The sequence below is a fragment of the Egretta garzetta genome, unplaced genomic scaffold (assembly GCF_000687185.1).
Source record: "Egretta garzetta isolate BGI_Z169 unplaced genomic scaffold, ASM68718v1 scaffold202, whole genome shotgun sequence".
NCBI classification, from domain to species: domain Eukaryota; kingdom Metazoa; phylum Chordata; class Aves; order Pelecaniformes; family Ardeidae; genus Egretta; species Egretta garzetta.
The window spans coordinates 884,376-906,379 of NW_009258891.1; the positions used below are offsets into that span (position 1 = coordinate 884,376).

General features: G+C 52.7%; 2 protein-coding genes across 5 annotated transcripts in view; one reads left to right on the top strand and one right to left on the bottom strand.

Annotated features, from left to right (window-relative positions):
- The window catches only part of LOC104122020 (arginyl aminopeptidase), a 23,526-nt gene extending 16,233 nt beyond the window's left edge, over nt 1-7,293 (top strand). The window contains exons 3-12 of the mRNA XM_035889741.1: nt 63-203; nt 1,677-1,825; nt 2,413-2,529; nt 2,653-2,888; nt 3,457-3,570; nt 3,841-3,953; nt 4,325-4,433; nt 5,050-5,274; nt 5,894-6,036; nt 7,106-7,293. Coding sequence (XP_035745634.1) covers nt 63-203; nt 1,677-1,825; nt 2,413-2,529; nt 2,653-2,888; nt 3,457-3,570; nt 3,841-3,953; nt 4,325-4,433; nt 5,050-5,274; nt 5,894-6,036; nt 7,106-7,270 — 1,512 coding nt within the window. The 3' untranslated portion in view covers nt 7,271-7,293. The remainder of the gene's footprint in view (nt 1-62; nt 204-1,676; nt 1,826-2,412; nt 2,530-2,652; nt 2,889-3,456; nt 3,571-3,840; nt 3,954-4,324; nt 4,434-5,049; nt 5,275-5,893; nt 6,037-7,105) is intronic.
- Nucleotides 7,294-10,057: 2,764 nt separating this feature from the next.
- LZTR1 (leucine zipper like transcription regulator 1) overlaps nt 10,058-22,004 on the bottom strand; it is a 35,786-nt gene continuing 23,839 nt past the window's right edge. For 2 of the 4 annotated variants that reach the window (XM_035889702.1, XM_035889700.1), the window contains 8 exons: nt 21,555-21,738; nt 19,651-19,820; nt 17,622-17,778; nt 16,097-16,223; nt 14,870-15,019; nt 14,550-14,655; nt 13,620-13,700; nt 10,058-10,865 (listed from right to left, as the gene is read on the bottom strand). In XM_035889702.1, the coding sequence (XP_035745595.1) occupies nt 10,749-10,865; nt 13,620-13,700; nt 14,550-14,655; nt 14,870-15,019; nt 16,097-16,223; nt 17,622-17,778; nt 19,651-19,820; nt 21,555-21,738 (1,092 nt within the window). In that variant the 3' untranslated portion in view covers nt 10,058-10,748. Of the gene's footprint in view, nt 10,866-11,353; nt 12,468-13,619; nt 13,701-14,549; nt 14,656-14,869; nt 15,020-16,096; nt 16,224-16,737; nt 17,019-17,621; nt 17,779-19,650; nt 19,821-21,554; nt 21,739-22,004 lie in introns of those variants that run through there. The other 2 variants (XM_035889701.1, XR_004841356.1) reach the window with 2 other exon arrangements.

A 22,004-nucleotide genomic window follows, 5' to 3' on the forward strand; every position in this document is an offset into this window, starting at 1 on the left:
CCTCGGGCAACCCCCCTACCCTCGGGACCCCCCTCACCCGGGGTCTCCCCTCCCTCCCCCAGGTGTGCTGGCTGACTCCCGAGCAGACGGCGGGGAAGCAGAAGCCCTACATGTACACGCAAGGCCAGGCCGTGCTCAACAGGTCCTTCTTCCCCTGCTTCGACACCCCCTCCGTCAAATGCACGTATTCGGCCACGGTGCAGGTAAGCGGTGCCCCGGCAGCACGCGGGGGCGCAGCCCCGGCCTAGGGGGAGTTTGCACAGTTTGCTGGCGGGGAAGCTGCCCGCTCGCTTGCAGGGTGCGCCCAAGCACTGGGGCACCAGCAGCACCGCCTGGGCCTCCGCGCGTTGGAGGCGATGCGTGTCGTGCTCGCTTCAAAGCCTCCACCGCAGGCCCCCAGCGGAGCAGGCACTGAGGAACAGCTCATTTATCCTCCTGGCCTTCTCTTACATTTGTCTTTCGATGACTGCAAGCAGATCCCAGGGTCTCTTGCTTCTCCCCAGCCATGTGTGCCGGGCGCCGCTTTGCGCCGGGGCTTGCGAGCGGGTGCACGTGCTGGCCGTCCTGCTAAAGCTCTTCTCTCCTTGGTGCTTGATGCCAAAATACCAGCTCCCTGTCGGGATCAGCTCGGTGCTTAGACCTCTCTGCACTCCTCCAAGTAATTCCTCTAATTATCACAGAAACCCCTATTTTTGCCCCGTAGCCATCTGAGGGCGGCAGGATGCCTGCTCTCGGCATGTGTAGCAGTGGGAGGGCAACCGGGACAGGCCAAATTTGGGGGGGCACAGCTGGAGGAGGGGGGTGACGCTGGGCCGCACCAGGTCCTGGTGGCAGTGCCAGGGCTGCCGGGCTTTCAGAATGGAAGGAGCAGCCACTGGTCCCCAGATTTAGAACAAAAACGGGACTAAATAATCCGAATTCCCTCCTCACGCGTGGGTGGTCATGCAGTGGCATCGGCAACTGGGCCGCCCCAGCGTGCCAGCCTGCCGCGGGCGAGGGAAGCCGCGTATCAGTGTGACACCAAGCCGAGGCTGATGGCATGCGATGGCGTCAGCTGGTGATGCTGGAGTTTACTTATTTTCCCTCTTGCTCTGATTTCCACCTTCAAAGCTTCTGCAGCGTTTCCCCCACCGGGTGAGCGCGGAGCTCGGCTGTCATAGAAAACCGTATTCCCCATGGCACCACGGGGGCTTGCCCCGCGTTTGGAAGAAGAGGGACTAGATCAGTCTCCCGGGGCTCAGCCCGGGCCGGTCGATCGGCCACAGTTTCTACTTTGGCTTGAGAAGGGGAAAAACAAGTTGTTGTGTAAGAATTGGGAGGAGAGCCTGAAGATCGGCATCCTTTGCCCTTTCAGCACCTGCAGCTCCAGCATTTCTTTATCTCGCTGGCACCTCGCACGGCAGCTCCGGGTGTCCTGGTGTGGCACCCAGCCGGTGTTGGAGCCCAAGTGCCGAGCGATGCTGTTGCAGGGATGCAGCTGTGACCCTGGGTTGGAGCTCGGGGCATCACTGCTCTGCTCTGCACCCCAAAACCCACAGTGCCCATGGACCCAGCCACCTTCAGCGTGCTGGGAAGGGTTCACCATCAGACACCGCGGTCTCCCCGGCTGGGTCAGCTGATGTCCCACTCGGTACGTTATGGAGCTAATTAATGGACGTTTTTATCTACGTGCCCAGGTCCCCGAGGGCTTCACGGCTGTGATGAGTGCCACGAGCTGGGAGAAGCAGAAGGATAACACCTTCGAGTTCAAGATGTCCCAGCCGATCCCATCGTACCTGATTGCTCTGGCCGTCGGGGACATTGTGTCTGCTGACGTCGGCCCAAGGTCAGTGGCTCTGGAGGAGACCTGAGCATTAAGCCCTGGCTGTGGGAGCTGCTGGGTGAAGCTCCCGTGCCGTGTTGTCCTTCGGCAGCTGCTGGCTGCCTCTCCCTGCACCGCTGGGCTCTGGAGAGCAGGCAGGCGCAGAGACACCGACCCTGAGCACGGCCGGGTCAGTCCCCCGGCTGCTGTGCGCGGTGCTGCGTCATCAGACCGCGGGCTCTGCCGGGTGAGGGTGCTGCTTCTTCCTGAGCGTGAGGAGGAGCCTCGGTGCCAGGTCCCTTCGCCTTCGAGGGTGTCCCTGGCTCTGCTCAGGCGTGTGAATGAGAGCAGCGTGTCCCCGTTCACGGAGGGTCCCAGATCTCTTCCCAAGGCCCGTGGTTTGTTCCGGTTCCCGGGTTGTCACAGTAGCCATACAAAAGCCATTCAGACAAGGAAGGAAATTACAGCAGTTTGCAGTATCAATCTAATTAGCTTCCTTTATCAGCAGGCTTTTATTTTGCTGTGGAGTAAACGGGCAGTTTTCATCTGATGAAGCAATAGGGTAAAAGTCTGCTAATGGCTAAAACTTCCTCTTCTGCACACTTGGCCAGGAGCCGTGTCTGGGCAGAGCCCTGCATGATCGAGGCTGCAAAGAGGGAGTACGATGGGGTGATTGAGGAGTTCCTGGAGGCTGGAGAGAAGCTCTTTGGACCTTATGTTTGGGGCAGGTACTGCCTCCTGTTCCTGAAGGACCTTGTGCCCTGGGGCTGGGCAGGGAGCATCCCTCCGTCCCCAGCTGCACCCGCAGGAGGAGGTGGGGCTGACCCAAGGTGTCTGCTCTTCCCCCGCAGGTACGACATCCTGTTCATGCCGCCCTCCTTCCCCTTCGGCGGGATGGAGAATCCCTGCCTCACCTTCGTGACACCCTGTCTGCTGGCCGGGGACCGCTCCCTGGCGGACGTCATCATCCACGAGATCTCCCACAGCTGGTTTGGCAACCTGGTCACCAACGCCACGTGGGGCGAGTTTTGGCTGAACGAGGGCTTCACCATGTACGCCCAGAGGCGCATTACCACCGAGGTCTACGGTGCGTGGCCTTGCCCGGCCGCGGGGCGCTGAGTCCCCGTGCGTGGCTGTGCCGTCGCAGGCCAGACCTGTGCGCGTCCCGGGTCCGTGTGCCGTGGCTCAGTGTGTCCCTCCGGGCGCTGCGTGCGGGGCCGGAGCCTGCGCTGCATCTTGGAAAAGGTGAAGAGCAGCAGCCTGCAGTGCCCGGGGGGTTTCGTGTTAGCAACAGAGCTGCCCTTGCTCTGAGAGATGGACGGAGCCCCCGCAGCCCCGTGCCAGGGACATGGGTGCTGAGCTCCTGCCCAGCCTCACCTTCCTCTTGCTCCCGTGGCTCCCTCGGGGAGCTGATACCAGCTGCCCTGAGCATCGCCCAGACACCCGCTCACATCCAGAAGCTCGGGCACTCCCAGCATCCAGATACATGTAAATGGCTCCAAAACCCTCTCACTAACCGGGCTGCCAGTCTGCCAGCCCAGTGCCTTGTTTATTGGTTTCCCCTCTCCCAGCTCATGCTTCCTTTCCATAGCAGCACCCCTTGCACTCGGGGTCTGGCTGGGGTCTCCGAACGCCTCCTGCTTGTCTCTGCCCAGGTCTGGCGTACACCTGCCTGGAGGCTGCCACGGGAAGGGCCCTCCTGCGCCAGCACATGGACAACACCGGGGAGGACCATCCGCTCAACAAGCTGCGGGTGGTTATCGAGCCAGGTCTGTGGGGTGTCCCTGTCCTCCCGCAGTCGGCTAGGGGGGAGCGGGGGCAAGCGAGGTGTGGTGTTGGCTGGGGGAAGCCCTATTACTGGGGTGCTTCATGGCTTGCAGTAAAGCCGGTGCTGGTGGTGGGACCCGAGTGAGGCAATGGCTGCAGGAGAGATGTGACAGCCTTGTGCCTGGCCCAGAAAGCAGAAGGCTCGGCGCACGCGAGGACTGTTTTGTTTTGCAGATGGGCAGATGATTCCTGAGGGTTTTCCCTTTTTCCAGGTGTCAATCCAGACGACACGTACAATGAGACGCCCTACGAGAAGGGGTACTGCTTCGTGAGCTACTTGGCCCATCTCGTGGGGGACCAGAGCAAGTTCGATGCCTTCCTCCAGGTCGGTATGAGGAGGTGCCAGGTGGAGGTGCCAAGTCGTACAAAACCCTGTGGTGGGAGGCCAGGGCGCAGCGGGACCCTGGGAGGGACAGGCTGAACAGGGTGGCTGGGGAGAGGAAGAGGAGGTGGGAACGGAGATGTTCACGGGGGAATGAGACGAGAGCAGAGCTTGGCCCATGCTGGCAGCAGCTGGTGGCGATGCTTGAAGGTGTCCTGGGGGATGCAGGGGGCTGGGCAGTCCCCGAGGGGGGGAAAACGGGGGCCGGTGTGGGCTCGGCAAGGCTAAGCCTCCATGAGATGGAGCACGGGGAGGGCCAGGCAGCACTGCCGGGTGTGAGCGTGTGTGGCATCATGCCCCGGCCGTCCCCACAGGCCTACGTGAACCAGTTCAAGTTCCAGAGCATCACAGCGGATGATGCCCTCGGTTTCTTCCTGGAGTACTTCCCAGAGCTGAAGGAGAAAGGCGTGGACTCCATCCCAGGTCAGCACGGCACCTTCCTGCCGGGGGACTGGGGCCCTGCTTTGCAAACCAGCACCCTGCGGGCGTTGGAGCCATCCCGTGTCCCGTGCAGACCCTGTGCACATCGGTTTGTGGGTTTTACTGGAGATGCTGCTGCTGCTACTGGTCTTGGCTCCACTAACCCGGGCTCAGGCATGCGCCTGCTCAGCCTGATTTTCCATCCAGTCCGTGCTCTGCGCTCAGGTGCTGTTTCATGGGGGTTCCCCATGGATGGCTGAGCCCGGCAAGTCTCTAGCACCAGGATACAAGTGTTTGCTGGAGCTGCTGGCAAGCACTGGGATCAGGCTCAGCTGGTGCCCCAGGCTCAGCTCAGCCTTGCTGCAGAGAGCCAGGCTTGGCCGGAGCTTTCTGTGCTGGAGCCAGCTCATCTCACTGGTGGCAGCGGGGCTGTTACTGCACAATCACGCACCAAGCCCAGGTTAACGGCCTCACCTCATTAGTCTCTGCTCGTTGCCATCCCTGGGCAGGTTTGGTGGTGCTGGGGTCACCCTCGGAGAAGGCAGTGGGATGTCTGGGCAGCAGCGCCCGGTGCAGGGTTCAGAGAACTTCCCAGCTCTCCCTCCCTTCCCCGTGGCAGGCTTTGAGTTCGACCGCTGGCTGAACACGCCGGGCTGGCCCCCCTACCTGCCCGACCTCTCGCCAGGGGAGCAGCTGATGAAGCCGGCAGACAAGCTGGCAGAGCTCTGGGCAGCCCATGGCTTGAACATGGAGGCGATCGAAGCCGTGGACATCACAGCCTGGAGGACGTACCAGCTGGTCTACTTCCTGGACCAGGTCCTGCAGAAGTCCCCCCTGCCAGAAGGTGAGGGCCAGGTCACCTCCCAGGGCTCTGGTGGCCAGGGGAGACACAGGGTGACATGCCCCAGTCCAGCCAGTTGGCTGGGGATGTGAGGACACGTCAGTGGGACACGTGGGTGCATGGCCATCAGCCCATCCCCACTGTGGTCCAGCAGTGCTGTTCTGGTGTCGGGGAAGCCTTGATCGGTGCAGTGGGGAGTGGAGAGCCAGGCGAGCTGTGTCCCTAGATGTTTGGGGACACATGCAGTGGCAGGGAGGAGCCCTGCTGTCCCCAGGCTGGCTCAGCTGGGCTGTCACCTCTCCGTGTTCACCTCTCCTTGCACTCTTTGCTGAGGAACCTCCCTACCCCTCATGCTGGCATCCCAAGCCATCGGGCCTGTGGCTCTGCAGGGCTGCCTGGCCCCAGGGGGCCCAACACAGGCACCCCCCAGCCCGGACCCAGTGAGTGCCTGGGATGCTCCCAGGGCTGGGGGTGCCAGGGGGTCCAGGGCTGCCCCCGTGGCTGGCAGGATCCCGGGGGATTTGCAGCGCACCCGGCGTGGGCTTGCAGGGTCACCTCAGAGCAGGAGCTGGGAGCTGGAGGCAAAGCCCCCGCGGGGGTGGTGGTGATCCCCCTCTTGCAGGCAACGTGGAGAGGCTGAGCGAGATGTACCCCAAGATCTCCAAGTCCCAGAATGCTGAGCTGCGACTCCGCTGGTGCCAGATTGTCCTCAAGAACAACCTGGAGGCCGAGTACAGCAAGGTCAAGGACTTCCTCCACAGCCAGGTTTGTCCCTGGGCAGTGGCAGCTGCGCCCGGCAGCGCGCCATGGGGGGAGAGACGGGCACAGGACCTGCTGCGCCGGAGGGCCAGGGGTTGGCTCTTGCTCTTGACAGACCCACAGAATGGATTGGGCTGGAAGGGACCTTCAAAGGTCACCCAGTCCCACCCCCCTGCAATGACCAGGTTGCTCACAGCCCCGTCCAACCTGACCTGGAATGTTTCCAGGGATGGGGCATCTACCACCTCCCTGGGCAACCTGGGCCAGTGTGTCACCACCCTCATTGTAAAGAATTTCTTCCTTCTGTCCAATCTAACCCTATCCTCTTTTGGTTTAAAACCACCCCTGCCTCCATCCCATCGCTACAGGCCTTGGTCTCTCTCTCTCCATCTTTCTTACGAGCTCCCTTTATATGAGAAAAGGCCACAGTAAGGTTTCCCCGCAGCCTCTTCTCCAGGCTGAACACCCCCAGCTCTCCCAGCCTCTCTCCACTCTGGAGGGGCTCCAGCCCTCAGGCCATTCCCATGGCCTCCTCTGGCTCTGTTCCAACAGGTCCGTGTCTGTCCTGCACTGGGGCCCCCGAGCTGGATGCAGGGCTGCAGGGGGGTCTCACCAGAGCAGAGGGGCAGAATCCCCTCCCTCGCCCCGCTGGCCGTGCTGTGGGGGATGCAGCCCAAGGAGATGGTTGGCTTTCTGGGCTGTGAGTGCACAGGCCTGGGTCGTGTCCAATTTGTCACCTACCAGTGTCCCCAAGTCTTTCTCTGCAGAGCTGCTCTCCATCCCGCCCTCCCCCAGTCTGTAGTGGTAGCGGGGATTGCCCTGAACTGGGTCCAGGACCTTGCACTTGGCCTTGTTGGACTTGAGCTTCTCATGGGCCTGCTCCTTCTTTGTGGTCAAGGTCTTCTCCCCTCTCCAGGCACTGCAGTGCCAAGGGCAGCAAGTTCCACCTTGTCCCACGCTGCACGCCTGCCCTGGCCCAGAGCAGTGTGCCCTGGGGGGGAATGGGGGGCTCCTGGGGCTTCACCCCACCGGAGCCAGGGAGGCGGCTGGGGAGTAACCCCCGCTCTGCCTGCAGGGGAAGCAGAAGTACACCCTGCCCCTCTACCGCGCCATGTGGGGCGGGTCGGAGTCAGCCCGGGCCCTGGCCATGGAGACCTTCTCAGCTACGGCCCCCCAGCTCCACGTCAACGTCCAGAACTACGTCAAGAAGATCCTGGGCTTGAAGGTGGCGGAGGACTAATGAGTGCAGCCCGGGCTCCGCTCCCTCCCTGGGACTGCAGCGTGCTCGCCCTCACGTCATGTTTCTTTATTAAAATTTGTAATTTTTCTCTTTTTGTGCTGTTCCTGTTCCCAGCAACCCATGGGCAGGCTTTGGCACGGCTCCCTGCTCCTCCAGCCTAGGAACCAGCCTGGTGCCCCAGGAGGGGACCCTGCCAGCCCTGGTCCCCCCCTTGGAGGCTGGTGGCTTCTCCTGGTTTTGGCATGGGGGGATGGGCCTGGAGCAGGTCCTGACCCACCGCGGGGTCTGGTCCTTGCAGGGGAGATGAGGGGCGCTGGTCCTCTGCCTGGGGGGGCTGGTGCTGTTGGCACCACAGGAGCTGACCCTGCAGGCTCCGTGGTGGCCATGGAGCAGCAGAAGGGGAACCTCTTGGCTTTGCAGCCAAAAAAAACCCCCCCCCCCCCCCGCCAGCCCCTCTCCCGAGGGCACAGTGCCAAGCCCCACAGGAGCGCTGCCAGCACATCCGCAGCGTCCCATGATCTCCCACGCCCGCCCCCCGCCCCCCGCAGGCACCCGGCCCCGCTGCAGGGTCCCGGCAGAGCCCGGGTCAGGTGGGAGCAGCCGTTGGGGGCCAAGACCATCCCATAAACCTGGACCTAACACGCGGGGAGTGACGACAGCAGATTTCTGAACAGCAGCGTAATGGACGGGGGGTCTCTGCCCCCGCGCAGCCTGATGGGCTCTCAGCCAAGCGTGTTCCAACGAGTCCCTGCTCCGGCGAGCAGCCACGCGCTGACAAGCCCGAATGGGCACGGAGGTGGTGCCATGTGCTTAGCTGGGACCTGCTCTCTGTAGCTTGCTGGGATAAATCCCAGTTCGGCCAAGGATGGCACTAAAGCAGGACTTGAGGGCATTGAAGAGCCAGTGTGGCCTACATACAGCAGAGACGAGGACTAAGCCAAAGCAGAGAGCCATGCTGTTACCTGTTCCGTGTCAAATGCAGGAATATGAGTGCACTCCCCAAAATTCCAGTACAAAACTGCCCCAAGGCTGCCCCAATACCAGTAATCCCAGGAATCTGCTGGCTATAAAGGCCACCATCTCAAAGGTATGCTCTGAGGTGGTGGCAATAAGCCCACCCAATTGCCTTAGCAAGCACAAGCCAAGCCCCCTGCGTGTGCTGGCCCTGCGGCTCCTCCAGCACCGGCTGCCCCTGCTGGACCTCCTGGCCCGAGATCCCTTGGGAAACCCAGGGGTGCCCCGTGGGGCTGGTGGGGCCGTGCGTCCGCCTGATCCTAGGGGAAGGCTGGGCCATTCCCCCTCAACCGCCCCAGCTCTTCCCCTGTCTCCTCCTGAGACCCAGCCCAGGGCCAAACCGTGGGGGCAGCTCCGGCCGAAGGGCTCAGCCTTGCCCATGGGCCAGGCCCTCCCTCGGAGGGGTGCACGGTCCCAGTCCCCCGCACAGCAGCAGCCCAGAGGCAAATCACGGCACCACAACAGCACCGCTGACCGCAATTTTTCAGACAATAAATCCGCTATGGTCACCAGAGCCGGGGCGAAGCCAAAACCACCTCCACAGCACAGACGCCCGCAGCGCCGCAGCTCAGAGGGTGCAGAGACAACGCGTTTCCTCCCTGGTGGGCTCAGGAATAAGCTCCAAACCCCAAATAGTTTGAGAAAAATGGAGTCCAAGGGGCCGATTATGGCGTGGTTGAAATCAGACCGTTCATCCTCACGGAGGGACACAGGCTGCGCTTCTCTGGGAAATGGGTGTCCTCTAGTGGATTCAGCATTGCTGAAGATAACTTGCAGTTTTTCTTACAAGTTGTAGCGTATAACCTTTCTCCATTTGCAGATCTTCTGGCTTCCCAGGGAACATGCGGATTATCGGTACAATTAATGTGACCTCTGACAAGACACTTCGTTACCTGTGGGGAAATAATCCCTTGGCTCTCAGATACATTTGCCACCCCTGCTCTGACTCAGCTCAGCAAGGCATCAGCTGGGAGGCAGAGCGAGCGGTGGCGAAAGCATTTCCCTTGGATCAAATGCAACGGCGCGTCCTCCGGTGCAGTGGCTGCAACGCCCTCAGCATACCGAAGCGTGCACGTGCCTGTCACGCTACAGGCTGCCCATCAGGAGCTCACATCCCCGACTGCACCGGGAACACTGCGCCGGCCTGAATTAAAAATCATGGTCACAAGGGTGGAAACACAGGGGCTGGGCAGCTGCGCTTCCCCGGAGGGATCTTCCACCGCTCCAGCTCAAGCCAACTCTTGCCATTCCAAAAAGCCAAGGCGAGAGCAGCACCGCGTCAGCGCTGCCTTCTGCTTCGCCTCTGCAAACCGGTGCAGCTCAAGGCAGGACAAGATTTAGATTCTCAGCTTCTGTGTCCCTCCCTCCCCCGGGCTGCCTTGCTGGCTCTCGGGCTGGGGAGCGGTTCTGCCTGCAGATGCTCCACCAACACCACCTCATCTCCAGCGCTCCCCAACCAAGCTGCACGATTCAGCAGCCAGGGAGAGGCAGAGCTCCTCTCCCCTCTGCAGCGTGGGGAGCATCCAGCAGGGCGGGGAGCTGGGGAGCTGCGACCGGGAGGGAAGGGCAGCAGCTTCTGAACGGGCTGGGAAGGGCGCTCTGCCTTCTTTCACCTTCCTGCAAAGGCAACGGCTAACGAAGACGCTTCAGCATAAAATTAGTAACAAGATGTAGCGCACTTATTTTTAACAAAGTGACCTTCATCAAGCTCAGAGCTCTTTTTGCTTAATTTTTTCCAAAATGAAAGCCAAGTCAATCATGAAATGCCAGGAGAGGATGTTAACTCTTTATTAATAAATTGATTTAGAAAGGCTTAGCGAGACAGGATTAATGGATTTGATGGTCAGAAAGGACCGCTGTAATCTTCTAGGCTGACCTGCTGCAGAGCACAGGTCTGGGTTTCCTGCAGCCCACCCATCAGGGCAGCTGCAAAAGGGCTTAGCTTTAATCCATGCCAGGGAAGAGTCTCTGAGCAGTCACTACATTCTGGTCCAGTGGTCAGCCTCACTGCGAACACCAGTGCTCTCTGTTTCCAGTTCTGTTGGATCTGACTTCCACTCACAGCCCCTGGCTGTGGCAGCTGAAGTTCTTTAAATAGTATTCTTTAAATATTGTGTTTCAAAGTATTAATGACTCTCTTACTCATGACTGCTTTATTTTACAGTATAAAAGTAATAATGGGCTTGGTTCTGAACTTAGTTACTCCCAAGCCCACGTGGAATAAATTAATTGCTGCGATGGTTTCAATTCTACACTTGCGTAACAGACACCAAACACTTCTCGGCCGAGGTGCAAACCAAGCGAATCCATGGGAGAGCAAGTCAGCTGTCCATGCTCCTCTTGGCCGCCTGCTGTGCGGTGTAGACGCTGTGAGCAGCTCAGTAGGGAATGGTAAAAACGAGAGTCAGCCGTAAAGTGCTAGGTTTTTTGAGGAACGAATGAAAGGTTCGATTACCAAAGCATGTCATATGTCTGAGCCCAGCTCTGCGCACTGCTTGTCTGATATGTGGTTAGCTAACGACTCTATGATGTCAAGGAGGAGCAGCTGACTTAGGGAGCGGAGATTTGGCAACTTGGAGACCTTCAAGGAAAAGAAAAACAGAACAGAAAAAAACAGAAAGAAATTAAACCCCTCCCCAAACCATGGCTGAGGTATCACTGTTTTACCCCTGCCACCCAACGTGGAACAGGCAGGGCTGGGCACGTATGGCGTGAGATCACGGTCGGAGCTGGGCTGCAGGGGGCCCGCGGGGCTCCAGTCACAATTCCAGGCTGCTGCAGGGAGGGGACAGGAGTGGAGAAGCGCAGAAACGCTGAGCCCAGCACTGCCCCTCTGAGAAAGGAGAGTAATCCCTGTTCGTACTGACAACTCTAAGCTAATGGATGCCAACTAAGCACTCTCTTAAAAGCAAAGTTGGGCACCAGCACGGCCCTGAACCGTGAAGTCTGTGTGCTTTTACTGAGAACGTGACTTCGGAGCTGATCTCTTCGCTCCTGGGTGCTCCTAAGGCGAGGCCGTGCTCAGCGTCCGTGCTGGTTTTGCTGGCGTGCCTCCCGCAGTCAAAGCAGGTCACTGGAGCACTAGCCAACAAAACCCTTTGCCACATCAGATATATGCAAATCTACAACAAACTTTGTGCTTTTAGGCTGTTCAGAAGCTCAACTGTTATCAAAAAGGAGCTCTACGCATTCCTTCCTTCTCCACAACCTCAGAGGAATGAGCCAGGAATCCCTCCTTCTGGAGTTACTAACACACAACTCAGCCCTGGAGGCAGACTCTGCCTAGAAGCCTGTCCACCCGCCCGACCTGTACTAACCGATCTAATAAAGATAGCCCCTGGCTCTAAGGAGCTCGACTGTGACAAAGAATAAAGATGTCCTGAGCAGCTTTTGAAACCCAGGAAGGAAACGGCTGAGTACACTTTCAGCAAGAGCTCAGGACGTGCTTCAAGTAATATCCCCACCGGGGGCTGGGAAGGGAAGAGCCCCCCTTAACACCGGTAGCGACCCTGCCCCTGCACCCAGGCACGCGCTGCAGAGGAACAGATCAGGGTGTCAGTACGAATGCTTCAGAACAGCAGTTTTATTAGGGCTTTTGCACAAAACTGACACACAGGAGCCTAAAAACACGTTGCCCAACCTAGCAAACCTCTGGGAACAGCTCTTCAATTCGTGTTCTTACTGTGGGGAGAACTCCTGAACAGTCTGAGTTGAGAACAGTGTCAATCAAGCTGGAAGAACAGGAGATCCCAACGCCATACACCCGGCCTGCCTAAGCCTTGATGACCCACCGGGCTTGCGCAGCTCGAACAAGTCGCCCTTCAGAGCCTGTGGCTTTCCTGGGAGCAGAACGGCAAGCATTCGTGCCCAGCCACACACAGAGTCACCCAGCGCCAGGCCAAAAATCACACACTGCAGCCTCTCAGGCCAAAGAAAAACATTGCATAATGAAGATTTCTTCGTGCACATCTGCTTGACAGTCTTCCAGCCACATTTTGATGAAAACTGTTCTAGCAGTCAACAGTTTAAATATAAAACATTTCCACATATTCTGGTTAGCGGAGTACAATTAAGTAACGCCCTTCCGTTCAAATCTCTCTTTCTGAAATGTCGCAATGTTCGTCTCCCCCCAGTACGTTCTGGTGAGAATCACGCCAACCTGTTTGTCTTCCTGCAGCCTCCGCTGGGAAGTTGAGACCGTGAGATTTCAGCTCTCAGGGACTGTAACACATTGACCCCAAGCCCGAGGAGATGTCCCAGCCACCAGGCTACCCTGTAGCCCACGGTGGGACCATTCCCCAGCCCCTGCTGGAGCTGGGCCGCTCTGCAGGATTCACGAGGCCAGAGGAAAATGCACTAAGATGAAGGCAGGGGCTGTAACCTCGTGCTCCAACTGGGAGTGCGATTCCTGGATGCCAGCTCCACTCTCAAAGCTTTTTATGCATTTTCAGTTATTTCTGAATGCAAAATGCATTTAATAAAGAGCGTGAATACCGCCCTCTGCGTCACCCTAGATACGAACTGGACTGAGCGGTGCTTTCCTTCCCCATGGGCAGCGGCGGGAGGCTTGTGGGACTAAACGTACAGAAGATAGCGAGCTACTTGAACACTAACTAGGGAATTGTTACCAATAAGCGTGTAGCATCCAGAAATCCCAATTCCTGTGATTTATCTATCAATTTCAACAATACTAACAGTTGTGCAACGAACTGGTGACATGCTGGGAAACCCTCGTGGAGGGATCGTATCTCAGAGGAGCAACTGAACGACAGGGCCCTTCCCTCGAGTGAGGACAGGAACATCAGCACATCAGGCTCTTGACCTTTCCTTATCACTAATGCGTCACCCCACACATCCAAACATGGGAGATACAGGAAGCCCCGCCAGGACACGGTAATTTGCCTTTTGAGCACATGACAATGTAACATCTATGACAGAGAATACTTCAAGAGAAATATGAACAGCACACTCGTAACTGCTAGTGAAAGAGATTTGTGCCCTCAATACATAACAAACTTATCCTGCTACACACATGAGAACCCAGCAATGGCATGGCACAAAATGAACAGCTGGAACAAGTGGAAATGGAAGCAATTCTGGGTAACTTCTATCTTGGAAAGTCTTCACATTTCCAGACCAGGCTGTTCTAATCTTTTGTTTATATTTTAGTGTGAAAAGTATTCCTAGCAGACCTGTCAGTGCCAGTGATAGGCAGTCAGCTCTCGGCTGTCTCACATGAGAAATGATGAAATGGATTCCTATATTAATGTGTCTTTAACCACCGCAGTGACAGAGGACAGCAGCTCTCAAAAGCCCCAGAAAAGATGCAACCAACCTTGGTGAACTGGTGAACGATGATGTGCAGGCAGTGCCTCTTCATGTCCAGCGCCTGGGTCTTGTCAGCTGCCTCTAAAATCTAAAGCGAAAGCAATGATGTGATTTTCCTTCTGCACGGCTCAGAGGTACAGGGCACAAACACTGTTCTGACTCGGAGGAGGTAATTCCTCTGAGCTAGGGAAACATCTCCACTTTTCATTACAAACCTGCATCTTTTCTGAACTATTCAAAAATAAGCCTTGGGTTTGAAATGTGTGGAGCCCTCAGGAGATAATCAGTAGGAAACTGCAGATCTCTTTCAGAGCCAGGTTCTCTGAAGTGCCCCGGTGAGACTGGCACACGCAAGAGCCAAAAGCAGTTAACACTGGAACTGATTCTGCTCGTGTTGCAGTGGGCTCGGTCTGCCTACCTGGCAGGTGGCTTTGTAGGCTTTCTTAACACAGACTATTTTTTGATAGCTCAAACTTCATTGCCAGATCCTGTCAGCATCATCAATGAAACAAGACTAACGTCACCTGCACATCACCATTTGCCCTGGTAAAACTGTCTACCAAAAAAGGGGTTGGAGTTGAGTGCTGAGCACACGGTACATCTTCAAAAGACCTTTAGAAACACTGGTCTACCACGGGGGATGAGGAGCTCAAGCGGAACATCCTGTTGGCCAGCTGAGCAGTACCTGCAGCACGGGACCACTAATGACACAAAAAGCAGACAGAGAAACAAAGGCACTGAAGGCTGCGCTCCTGCGTACGCGTCAACCACGCAGGGCCACTGTCATTAGAAGGGTTTGTGCAGTCTCAGTGGACATCAGTCTGGAAGCGACTCTGTGAACCTGGCACTGAGGGCACTCACTTGAGTAGACCCTTTGGCTTTCCTCTATCTAAGTCAAGCGAGTAATTAAAGCTGAAAGCTGCTTGGGGACAATTACCTGGAGTACGTTCTCCACTGTGACGTTCATTTCCAGATTCTGCTTACAATAGGCTTGCAGTCTGTTGTTGGAGAAGCCGTAATAGTAAGGTGCAGCAAAGAGGTAGCTGTTAATCTCATTAAGGAAAAAAAAACCATAAAGCAAAGGTAACAGCACTGATTGTAAATACAAACCAATGACAGAAGTTAAAATGCGGTGCCTGTTAATGCAGCCCTCAAAAATCCTCCCAGGCTGTGCCTGGCAATCTGGAGCAGAAGGAAGCTGAGCTGCTGCACATGCACTTCAGAGAAATACTTCAATTACTGTAGATTTAAGGATACAGGGAGTCTTCAGGAGGCATGTTTACTTCTCCATAATAAATGTATCTAAGCATAGATTCAAATGCTTGCTTGCTGGGAACCATTTCGCCTATAGAAATATTCACTTGCCCATCTTCTGGCATGAAGGAACGGAACATGGCTTCAAAGTAACTGGAAAAGGAAATAAAACTGATGTAACACATTCTGCAGATGGATGGTTTAACCCAGTATTGTTCAAAGGCTGCTATTAAGCGCTACAGCTTCCAAAGAAGCAAATTCAGGCAACAACCTGGGCATAAACACTGCTAAATTGTTGTTTTCATATATGTCTGCCTGTGAGAGAACTCCAAATTCCATCAGCACTACCTGAAATTTGTCTCCGTTTCTTGAAAATTAGGACACATGGTGCTTTGATTTTTGTCTAATTTGCATAAGACCCAGTAGAGAGCTTAAAGCATTATGAATTTCCTTGGTATCTACAGGCTGCCAATCATGCAGGGTTGTTTTAAGAGCTGTGAAATGCTTCTGGTAAAATACCACGGTAACTAATACTGAATATTATTACTGGGACTGGAAAAAATTGTGACAGTATTTGAAACAGCAATTTTATGTGAACACAAATGACTTGCAGAACATAAAGGTGCAGGTACCCAGAACACATAAGTGAGGGACAAACCCACTTCACCCACAGACTGAGGAGGGAGAATAGCACCCGTCTTCAGAAGGGTGAACTTGTCTCTGCAACAGAGTAGGGGAACAATCTAGCCTCTGCCACGTGCCACTTTTTGTTTCGCTTATTCATACCCAGTCTTAAACATCAGCAAGTGAGAAAGAGGTTAAAGTTTCACAGGGTTTGAAATGGATGTTCACCACCAGAAGACTCTTCCTGACCTCAGTAGACATCTGTTGCTTTCCACTTCACTGAAACTGCCTTATGCTCTACACCCTCTTCCCTTCCTGTGATTTTACAGATTCTTTGTCTTGCAGTGCAGCTTTTCATGCATCCTCTAGGGAATCTCTACAGTTTTAATTTCCTCCTATCTTTCCCTGCTGGGTATCAAATTGAAAAAAATATTTAATCACTGTTGCTTACAGGCTTATTACACTCATTGAGCAAAGCTGCACCTTACACTTCATGCAGACAGAAAGTTCCTCCCTGTCTCCCAAAAAAGCAAGCTGACCCACAGATTGCACAGCACTGAATTTTACACATACGATCTCTCTTAGTTTTAGTAAACAGCGACTAACCTGGAGCGGGCTGCTAGGATTGCTTTATGGGCTGGCCTTGGGTGGCCGTCTAAGAGAAGGATGATATCACAGAATTCGGTCCCAGCTCCTTCTAGGTAAGCCTTCATGTCCTGAATTAAAGATGTTCCTGAAAGTTAACATATTGAAATAGTTAAAGACACGACAGTCCCAGGTGACCAGGTACTATCAAGCTGTAGCTCCAGCCCCCCCTTCCTTTGGGACCCTCGGGGTGAGTTTGAGGCAGGCCCTTCCTCATAATCCTGGAGCAAAATGAGCTTCATCCTCCCCCATCGCAATCCATTCCTGCCCATCCCAGGAACAAACCTGTCAGCTTGGCTTTCAAACTGCTGACAGCAAACACCCGCAGTGACCACACTGAAAGGTGTTCTCTATAGATAAAGAAACCTGATTTTTCCCCACCCTTTTCTTCCCATTATTTCCAACCACCAGGAATATAAAATTTTGTCTCTTAATGGAAAAGCTTTCGCAAATCCTCAATAAAGGCTTCTTTTATCCAACACTTTAATTAACCTTTGCAAATAGACAATAACTGAGAAATAGAGCACAGCCAAGTCTGATGCAAATTCACCCATATTTTCAAAGTTCATCTTTCAATTTTTTGACGTTTGGGTCTCTCGCACCATTCGAGCTCTGGATACAGAAGCTGGCTATGCCGTTGTCCTGCACGGTGCACCCCTCTTCTCCCTGGGACAACTGCCAGCCGAAGCCTTTCTACTTGACCTTCCAGGGCTGGCTTCGCCACCTTTTTCTCCAGTCCCCAATTCTTTTTGTGCAGTATTCCAAGACAATACTGGCAATGCCTTGGAATTTGTGGCCTCAGCAAATTTCATTATTACATTTCTTTTTTTGTGTGTGTTGGGATGATAAAGTCTTGAATGAGGCTAGTCCCAAATGATGAATTCTGTAACAGAATTGTAAATCAAATCTCCTTTCAGCACAATCACAGAATGAAAACTAAAGACATGACCATTAGTACAGGTTATTTATCTTCTTAAAGTCTTTTCCTCCCTATCTTCTCTTCCTTTCTTCCATTAACTTTGTCTTGGTTAATTTTTCCATGTTTTTTTTTCCTCTCCCTCTCACTCTCTCTCACAAGGTCAACCTTGTCAGCATTGGCTTACCCACAAGATCTTCTGCTCCTTCTTCAGTGAAAAACTATGAGCAGGCCAACCCTCACACTCAGCTTTGTTACCTTCTAGTCCTCTTAAACTGAATGTTCCACTGCCTTTTGCCTCTTCTCTCCCCAAACAGAATCAGGATATTTTATTGCAGGAAGAACATGACTATATTTAAGGTGTCCTTTCACATATGTTGATGGGGATAATGTTCTGACTGACGCTCAGTCACACCCTGTCTTAGTCTGGGAAACAGCCTAAGCACAGTTATACCAACTGGAGAATCGGTGGTCTGCAGTGGTCCACTTCCTAGGCTGCTTCCTAGACTAAACAAACCATTAGCAATGCAAAACCAGCACAACTAATAACTTTATAAAGCATAAAGTTACCGATGTCAAGCGGCTGATCAGAATGTGTTCGAACAGGAGGTTGCTGTTTTCTCCGTACAATCTCCACTATGAGGGATGATGAAAGATGCTCAAACTCCTTCATCATTATTACCTGGTTAAAATGTGATTCCTTCACCACAAAGTTGAGGCAATGTTCCTTAAAAAAAAACAGTATTAATAAAAAATTACAGTTTACTGTATGAAGTCATCCTACAGCATCACATATGTTACCACATTGCGGGTGTAAACATCCACCAGTACGACCCTCCACAGGGATCCTGCAGCTGGAACTATCAAACAGTGACCTCCTTACTAAGGGACCATTTAGGCTCCTACTTGAACAGGAAATTCAGGAGAATTCTAAGCATCTAGAAAAACCTGACTCGGAAATAATAACGGGGAAAAGATTAATTGTCTCCCATCTAGCTGCTCTGAAGATTTCTAAAATAAGAATCTCAGGAGATGCCGAAAACCTCACGGAGCTAATTGAGACTGGTTGCTATCTCATAATAATTATTTATACAATTAGATGCCAAAATTTAATTAGAAGGGTGAAGAGATCTTAACTCTTAACACTCTATACTAAGGGCACCAACAGTTTGCAGGATTTCCTTGTGTGAATTTTGCCTTAACCTTTTCTGTAAAGGTTGCGCAGTCTGGAAGAACTCTTGTAGGGTCTTGTATGACAAACTTGCTAGGAAAAACAATGTGGTGGAAAGGGGACAAATTAACCAAACCTAATGCTAAACAGTTAACGTGACAAAAAATGGCACTTCATTTGTCAGTGCACACCAAGGCTTTCCCTCAGAACATTTTCATAAGCAAAAAATACCATCTATACCAGCTCACCATAAGGTGGGTACAAAATTCATTCAAAGAATAATTACTACCATCCATTTTCTGCCAAGTTATTTCACCTGGGATCCACAGGGATCTGTCCAGGACCCATCTGTAAAATGTTTTAAACAATGACTAGGATGCCAGGAAGAGCAACCTTCTGCAGATGGCACCTACCCACGAGGACTACCGCGCACTTGAGAAGACAGGATGCCAACTCAAGGTGATCCTGACCAAATGGAGTTGTGTGGAAGAGCCCCTGTCACCCTGCTGGTAGTGAAGGCAGGTGGAGGTAGCTGCCTGATATGGAATTATTGGCACTAGATCCACCAATGCTGAGATACTTGCTTGAGCTTCTGCACAGCTAATGGCATCATGGTCCTATGCAGCAAAGACTGTGCCAGCATTTATGTACTGGCTGCTGACTCTGCTGCTGTCCTCCTGGATGCCTTCCCTTTGCCCAAATTCAGTGCATAAAGAGTGCCTGAGGAAGGGCTGGTGCATACTGATTTGTCTAGCCCCACTCTGCTTGCAACCGTCAGCTATATGGCCAGCTGATGCGCCCCAACTGCCCAAATAGGTATTGCATCATCTTGGACTCTTGGACTTGGGTGGAGGAGCTGCTTCTCTGCAGCTTTAAGCAGAATCGCCTCTGGCCACTGTTGGTGGGAACCAGACCATCACAGCAAATCATGGTCTGAAGCCTGGGAGTTTCAACTCTCTTGTGACTTTCAGCAAACGCCTAAAAGCCCTTGTCCCACAACAGAGACAAAGAATCGCAGACACATTTTGGTTTTCAGTGGAGTGTTTTTCGAATTAAAGGCATGAGAATAGAATTTAGCTTTTCATCGGACGAGGTGAAAGAACCTGTTTGCAGTTGTATAAAACAGAAAATGCACTGTTTCCATCTTGCTGCAGTGAGAGTGAACTGAGGAAGAGTCAAAGTCACCCTGCCCTTTACATCCCACAGGGCAGATATGCAAAAATATCAAACACTTACTGAAAAAAAACTACATAATATTCATGAGCAACTGCAGGACAATCCACTCTAGCATAACTCAAGCAACTGTAACTATAGGAAAGAACTGAATTTGCAAGAGCTGACAGCTGACAGCTTTTGCAAAGCATTAATTACATCAATTTTATTTTTTAAAATTTCTTATCAGTTACTTTGTATGCAAAATGTGATTACCTTTAGCTGATCCAGCTGAAGCTTGTTAGCATTTTCACACACAATGAGCACATTCTGCAGATCTACGGATGCTTCAATATATTGAAGGCAGAGCTGTTCCAGTCGAGAGAGCTTGAAGTTTAAGGCTAGTTTGTATACATCCATAATAAGTAACACATCCTGCACATGACCTGAAATTACAAGAGATAAAAATGCTGGAGAGCTCACAGAACAAAAAGAGAAACTTTTCTCAAAGTATTTCTTTTTACATGAACTTGAGCATTCGGCATGGTAGAATGGGCAGCAATTGGAGTACTTTTATGGAGAAAAAAATTCCATTGCTGGTTAGACAAAATCTGAATTGATACTAAAAAAGGAGTTTCAAAATTGAGGCATGAAAGAGCAACCCCAAAAGATTTTTTGGACAAAGATTTTGTGACAATCTGGATCACAATTTTCTAAAACCCTCAAAAGAAAGTGAAGTCTCTAAAAACACTGACAAGCTCTGAAGCTAGCAGCCCAATTTTCCAGCTCTGCTGAAGTCCTTGGTTTTTACGCAGTATTAGCAACTAGCTCCCTGATTTTGACAGACCCTGACGAAGGCACTCTGTGCTTGTGCGTGTACAGACCTGAGGCTGGTCTAGAAGAGAGGGCTGAAGTAAGAGAGGGGCAATGGGGCTGCTGGGACACCAGCAAGGAATGCTGGGACACCTTGACACACTCAAGGAATAATCCCCAGATCTCTACCTTTTGTTAGAGAAAAGCCTTCTTGCATGTCACGTGCATTCCCTGTGCCTAATTGGGAAAATCCCCTTTGATAAGCATGCCCAATTCTACTAGCTCAGCCTCTGGATGGATCCCCAAGGTGCTGCCCTCTGAACTGAGAGGAGCAACTAGGAATACAAATGGTCAGAACAGGGCCATTGGAGGATCCCAGCAGACAGGTAAGCACCAGGGGGAACATTTGATGGCCTGCGGAGAATGGTAGCAGGCTGCCTGGGAAGCCTGTAACAAAGGGGAGAGTTTGGTGTGATAACTTCTTCTTCAGTCTGATCCTGTCCTGCAATGATCAGTGAACCTGCTGAGAGCAGGACCTGGCAATGTCGGCAGACACCAATGAGAAGGTTCCCTCATCCCCATTAATTAGGCTTGCTCTCAGACATGCCACCTCTCAGGGAAAGCCTTGAGACAACTGCATACAACTTACTATTTTCCTAAGAATTACCTTTTATAGAAAGGAAAGATCCAGGACTGAAGCTGAAGCAAAGCTTCCAGCATTAGGACAGACATACGTCACTTTAAATGCCTGTGCCACGTGGCTGCAGCTTCCCCAGCCCCACGAGCTGGAGTTCCCCCTGGGTATCCAGTCACTCAAACAAGGCCATGAGTTAAGATTTGCTGTGTGGGGCCCGAGAGATCTCTGGCTATTACCACTCAGCCTCCAACTGTTTTTAACTCAGGGATCTTCAATGAATGCATCGAATGGATTTTTCATTTCTTGAGGCATTCCTTTCTATTGGCATTTTGAAGAGATGATAAATACTGGCTGGCTCTGCCTTTCTGTGTGGGCTCAGTTTGCAACCGATCAAAACAATACCAGAAAAAGGAAATAAGCCAAGCCAGGGTACATGGTCCTTCCAGGCAGGCTGCTGTAATGTTCAAAATACCATGAAATCTTTGTTTGTTTGGTTGGGTTTTTTACACCTTCTGGAAAGATCAAGAACGTGCTCTTCCTTGATGTTTGAAAAGAATTAGGAAAAACAAAGCACTGTTAGTATGCTTTGATAGAAATCTGCTAATTTTTTTTATCTCAGGAAAGTAATTAAGTGCTTAGAGCAGGATTGATCATCTGCTTGATCCTGCTCTGTATCAAAATAAATGTTTGCTGCCCAGTTGCTAGTATTTTTTTTATCCTGCTGTCCTACCTTTGCGAGGGTATTTTATTTTATCTGTATACAGAAACTGCATGAGCACCTCGAAGGGTTGCGCCTCAGCCTCTCGGATGGGCACTTCCAGCAGTGGCTGCAGGCGGCACAACTTGACATTCCCACCAATCCCATCCTTCTGACACACCGCATGTCCCTCATCTTCAAGATCTTGCTTTGATTTCTGAGACAGAAAAGACACTCAAACATGGCAACACGGCTGTGTCAGCTCACACACATGACCATCAAAACAGAGGAAAGATCCTTCTCATTTACTGATCTCATTATCTTCAAGATAACAAGGCATTTGTATATCTTAGACTTACTGTTCCATATCCTGTGACAAATGTGGATCAGGACAAATGTGAGCTCCTGGATGAAGCTCAAAAGCAGGACCTCAAAAAAAGGGAGGAATGAATTCCACTGAGCTCACATTTCTGCCCTCAGCAG